The sequence below is a fragment of the Siniperca chuatsi genome, linkage group LG22 (assembly GCF_020085105.1).
Source record: "Siniperca chuatsi isolate FFG_IHB_CAS linkage group LG22, ASM2008510v1, whole genome shotgun sequence".
In the NCBI taxonomy this organism is placed as follows: domain Eukaryota; kingdom Metazoa; phylum Chordata; class Actinopteri; order Centrarchiformes; family Sinipercidae; genus Siniperca; species Siniperca chuatsi.
Genome location: NC_058063.1, coordinates 2,925,896 through 2,929,857, shown reverse-complemented (window position 1 = coordinate 2,929,857; position 3,962 = coordinate 2,925,896). Strand labels below are relative to the sequence as shown.

The 3,962-nt window shown below is 39.8% G+C and overlaps 1 protein-coding gene across 2 annotated transcripts; it reads right to left on the bottom strand.

The window, feature by feature from the left end:
- Window positions 1–1,948: 1,948 nt before the first annotated feature.
- LOC122870525 (histone H2A.Z) lies at window positions 1,949–3,703 on the bottom strand. Of its 2 annotated transcripts, none has more exons than XM_044184780.1 (5): window positions 3,549–3,703; window positions 3,210–3,280; window positions 2,924–3,044; window positions 2,694–2,823; window positions 1,949–2,242 (listed from the first exon to the last, which is right to left on the bottom strand). In XM_044184780.1, exons 1-5 carry the CDS (start codon window positions 3,549–3,551, stop codon window positions 2,181–2,183), a joined length of 387 nt encoding a protein of 128 aa, XP_044040715.1. In that variant the 5' UTR covers window positions 3,552–3,703; the 3' UTR covers window positions 1,949–2,180. The 2 variants fall into 2 exon arrangements, with proteins under 2 accessions (XP_044040715.1, XP_044040714.1); XM_044184779.1 differs by having other exon boundaries at window positions 2,924–3,037; window positions 3,203–3,280; window positions 3,549–3,699.
- Window positions 3,704–3,962: the final 259 nt, after the last annotated feature.

The window sequence follows — 3,962 nt, the reverse complement described above, 5'->3', positions numbered from 1 at the left end:
CATGTGATATGATCGAAAGTTCCAGAACAGCTACAATCTCAAAGTGAGAAAGTGGGGCTACATCAAGACAGCATCTCATCCATCTAACTGTAACTGACCACTTATATCTCAAGGATTTCTGGGTAATAAATAAATAAATACTCTCTAGCAGAAATCAAATTTAACAAAATCAAAAGTACATGAATTTCTTCTTACCTGTAGTGCTGTTTATCCATCTGGATTGTTTTGGTGTGAGCTGCTGAGTTTTGGAGATATCTGCCGTAGAGATGTCTGCCTTTTTTGAATATAATGGGACTATATGGCACTCGGCTTGTGGTGCTCAAAAAATACATCTGAAAAACTCAACAGCAACGTCTCTTTCCAGAAATCATGACCCGGTTACTCAAGATGATCCACAGATTTGTTGTGAGCATTTTCATGTAGGAACTATCGGTAGAAAGAAAATAGTTCCTACAGGAAACTGCTCACAACAAACCAATCTAGATGGATAGCAGCACTACAGGCAAGAGGTAAAATATGTATATTTGATTTGGGTTGAACTCTCCCTTTAACTAAGTGTTGCTAAAATGCAAAGTTGGTTAATGCAACTATAAATTTACCTAAAAGATGAGTCAGTGTCTACTTGCCATAAAACCCCACTCAAAGTCATCCAGGTCGATAAGTTGGAGATGGTTTTGTCCCCATAAATCTGCCTGGACACGCACACACCACAGAGCTCCATCCTGTTTATAGTCAATCACTCGACTGTCTGGGATCAAATTGAACACCTGTGAAAAAACAGCGTACTATTGTTGAGAATGTGATAAATGTACATTTTTAGATGCTGGAATGGTTTAGATCTGCCCGTCAGCATTTTCAATTTGTTGAATCCACATAATTCCTTTTACATAATCACGGAGGCCATTCATACTCTTCCCAAGAGAAGAGGGTGATCCTTGGTAAATACAGGCCCTGGCTTCTGGTCATATGGGCTCCATATATCAGAATACCTGAGGCCATGGTTGGCACTTCAACAGAAGGAGGCTTGTGGTGGTATTATAGTGCCACCCAGTGGTGGTCTAATGTTATGGTTAAAAGATGGCTGAAGAGGAAGGTGATTTCAAGATTTTACTCAAACCATTCCTGTCTAGACCCATGGATGCTTTGAGATTTATGTTCTTTATATGGTGTTTAATGAATTTTGGTCCATGAGCACTTCCTTAAAATAGGTCCAAAAATCAACTATTTGTCGTTGGTGCTATCAAATCAGGCTCCCTTGTAAAAATAATATCCAAATATTCAGATGTTACATTTAACCTATAAAATGTTCTGTAGAAAACTGGATGGCCGCTGAGTTTTACATTTAAGCTCAAACTCAGAATTTCTATAACCCCTTAAGAGAAAATAAATCATTTTACTAAGCCATCTTTTATGCATTTCAAAAATGTATTGATGGGTTAGGGTTAATCCCCCCCCCCATGTATATATTTCAAAAGCTGAAGGAAAAGTTATTCTCTTTATTCTTAGTCACACCATCTCCCTTTGAAGCCAGGAATGCAGTTAAACTGCCTTCATGCAATAAGCCATCCATACACCACAATATGCAAAATATTCTGACTGTGCCAGTTCAGTCTTTATTCAGGAATCCAAAAATGACCATAGGGTTTTCCCAGTTCATGTCAGTCCATGGGTAAACTGGTGTCAAGCATGCTTTGCAATTCATGCAACTACACAATGCTGAAACTGATGGTTCACCTGCTTAAGCTGGTTTTAAGCATGCCATGACGCTTTCCACATGCAAGCTATGGTAGTCCTTTGCAGACGTGGATTCTTTCCAACTGGGACGATTTAGACCACTAAAGCCAAACACATGAACACCAGCCACACTGGAGTGGTCAACAGAATACCTTCACTGTAGAAATGATAACAAGCTCATGAAAATGCAAGAACTGAAAGAACAAACTGCAAATGCCCAATAAGAGCTTTATTAAAACACCACTTTAAACATGGGAACGCCACAAAAGCAAGTTTCAACACAAAAACTGCAGCACCAGAAAAAACAAAAACTGAGCTTCTCTGAAGCCACTTTTTAAAAAATACCCCAGGTGAGTAAATGCAAGCTCAACCATACAAATAATTCCTAAAGGTGTTCTAATGTAAGACATTTAACCACGTGATGCAAACTTCCAGAGCACTTTAGGTTATACGGTCTTCTGCTGGCCCTTCTTTCCAATCAGAGACTTGTGGATGTGAGGGATCACACCTGGAAAACAAAGAGGACAATGGATGAGCCATTAACATTGTTGAAGTCAAGATATATTAGAATACTTGCTGTTTACATTGGTTGATAATCTGATTGACAAAATTAAGAGGCAGCAATTTTGACTATTAAATAATCATGATTTAGTAAGTAAAACATGTTAGTGTCATGACCTTGGCCTCCATGAATCGATGGGAATTTCTCAGACATGTTATAGAATCAATTGCTTAATTGAAAAATAAACAGACGAGGAAAAATCTTTATTTGCGGCTCTAATCCAAAAAATGTGTAGCCTCTATGATAAGTACAACATAAAATGAGTTATTTCAAACAGTAAAAAAACCCCAAAAAGTTTAGATTTATTCACACATGTATTTTTAGACATTAAAATATGAAATTCTTTATAACAATGTTCACTTTTACAGGCCACCGTGGTGCAGAACTGTTCCCTTACCTCCTCCAGCAATAGTGGCCTTGATAAGTGAATCCAGCTCTTCATCTCCTCTAATGGCCAGCTGCAAGTGGCGTGGGGTTATACGCTTCACCTTAAGATCCTTTGATGCATTTCCTGCCAACTCCAGAACCTGGAAGAATGCCAGGCTTTAGATATTTACAGTGGGCAGAAGACAGCAGCTCTCCAGAGCAGATTTTTAGGGATATGGTGTAAGATAAATGGAGGTTTACCTCGGCCGTGAGGTATTCAAGTATAGCCGCGCTGTACACCGCTGCAGTGGCTCCCACTCTGCCGTGGCTGGTGGTTCTGGACTTGAGGTGTCTGTGAATACGACCCACTGGGAACTGCAGCGATAAGAAAGAGAACGGACATTAGTGCAGACAAACAAAGGGTTCACTGGCCTGTCTGTGAGAGGCGGCCACCAGCTGGGTAACCTCTGCGACGTCTGGTTGTTAACGTTAGCTTGTGTTAGCACAGCCGAGGAAATTAATGAATTTCAATGGACAAACCTGTAGTCCTGCTCTCTGCGAGCGTGAAATAGCTTTTGTCTTGGTCTTCCCAGAGTCTTTACCTGCCTTACCACCAGCCTGGAAGACACGAATACGGTTAATGAGTTTGCAGCCGTCAAATCGTGGAATAACGTTAACTGAGGGTTGCCACATTTACCGCCCCTTTTAGCTTTCTGTGGCTATTACATCGCTTGCTCAATGCAGCCGCTAGCTACTACAACAGCTAATACTATCGGCCAACAGTTAGCTATTCACTGAAATGCACTGGCGCTATTTATTGCCAACAAACCACTGTCATACACAATTAACTATTCTGATATGTCAACAGACGACATGAACTACTTACCATATTTAACAGCCACTAATAATTTCTGACACTGCAGCACAAAATCGACTTTCTTGTTGCCGACTAGTGGTTTGAACTACAGCCCCCGCTTTCAATTGTGCAGAAAATATAGCCAATCTTTATCCGGGTAACTGCAGGGAGCGCACTAGCCAATCATATTTCGTCATTCGTTTCCTTCCATGGCGTTCAGCCAATAGACGAGAAAATACCTCACTTTGCGGGAAAAGTAGCACATTTTCGTTCAAAGTAATGATGGGTAATGTAGTTCCGACATTTAGATAGTCTATTCCCATTGTCTTTTTCATTTATTAAAGAACAAGTTAGTATTATTTCTGAAAACAATTGCCTTTCACAAGTAATTTATTCCTTTATTTAATTTGGAAACTTAGAAAATACATAGTATATGAAGTTGTT

What these genes read in the sequence shown, in the direction of transcription:
- LOC122870525 (XM_044184780.1), bottom strand. An exon ending in TCACGCTCGCAGAGAGCAGG is followed by an intron (nt 3,045 to 3,209) that starts ACTACAGGTTTG and finishes CTCTTTCTTATC; the next exon opens with GCTGCAGTTCCCAGTGGGTC. An exon ending in GGCCACTATTGCTGGAGGAG is followed by an intron (nt 2,243 to 2,693) that starts GTAAGGGAACAG and finishes TTTGTTTTCCAG; the next exon opens with GTGTGATCCCTCACATCCAC.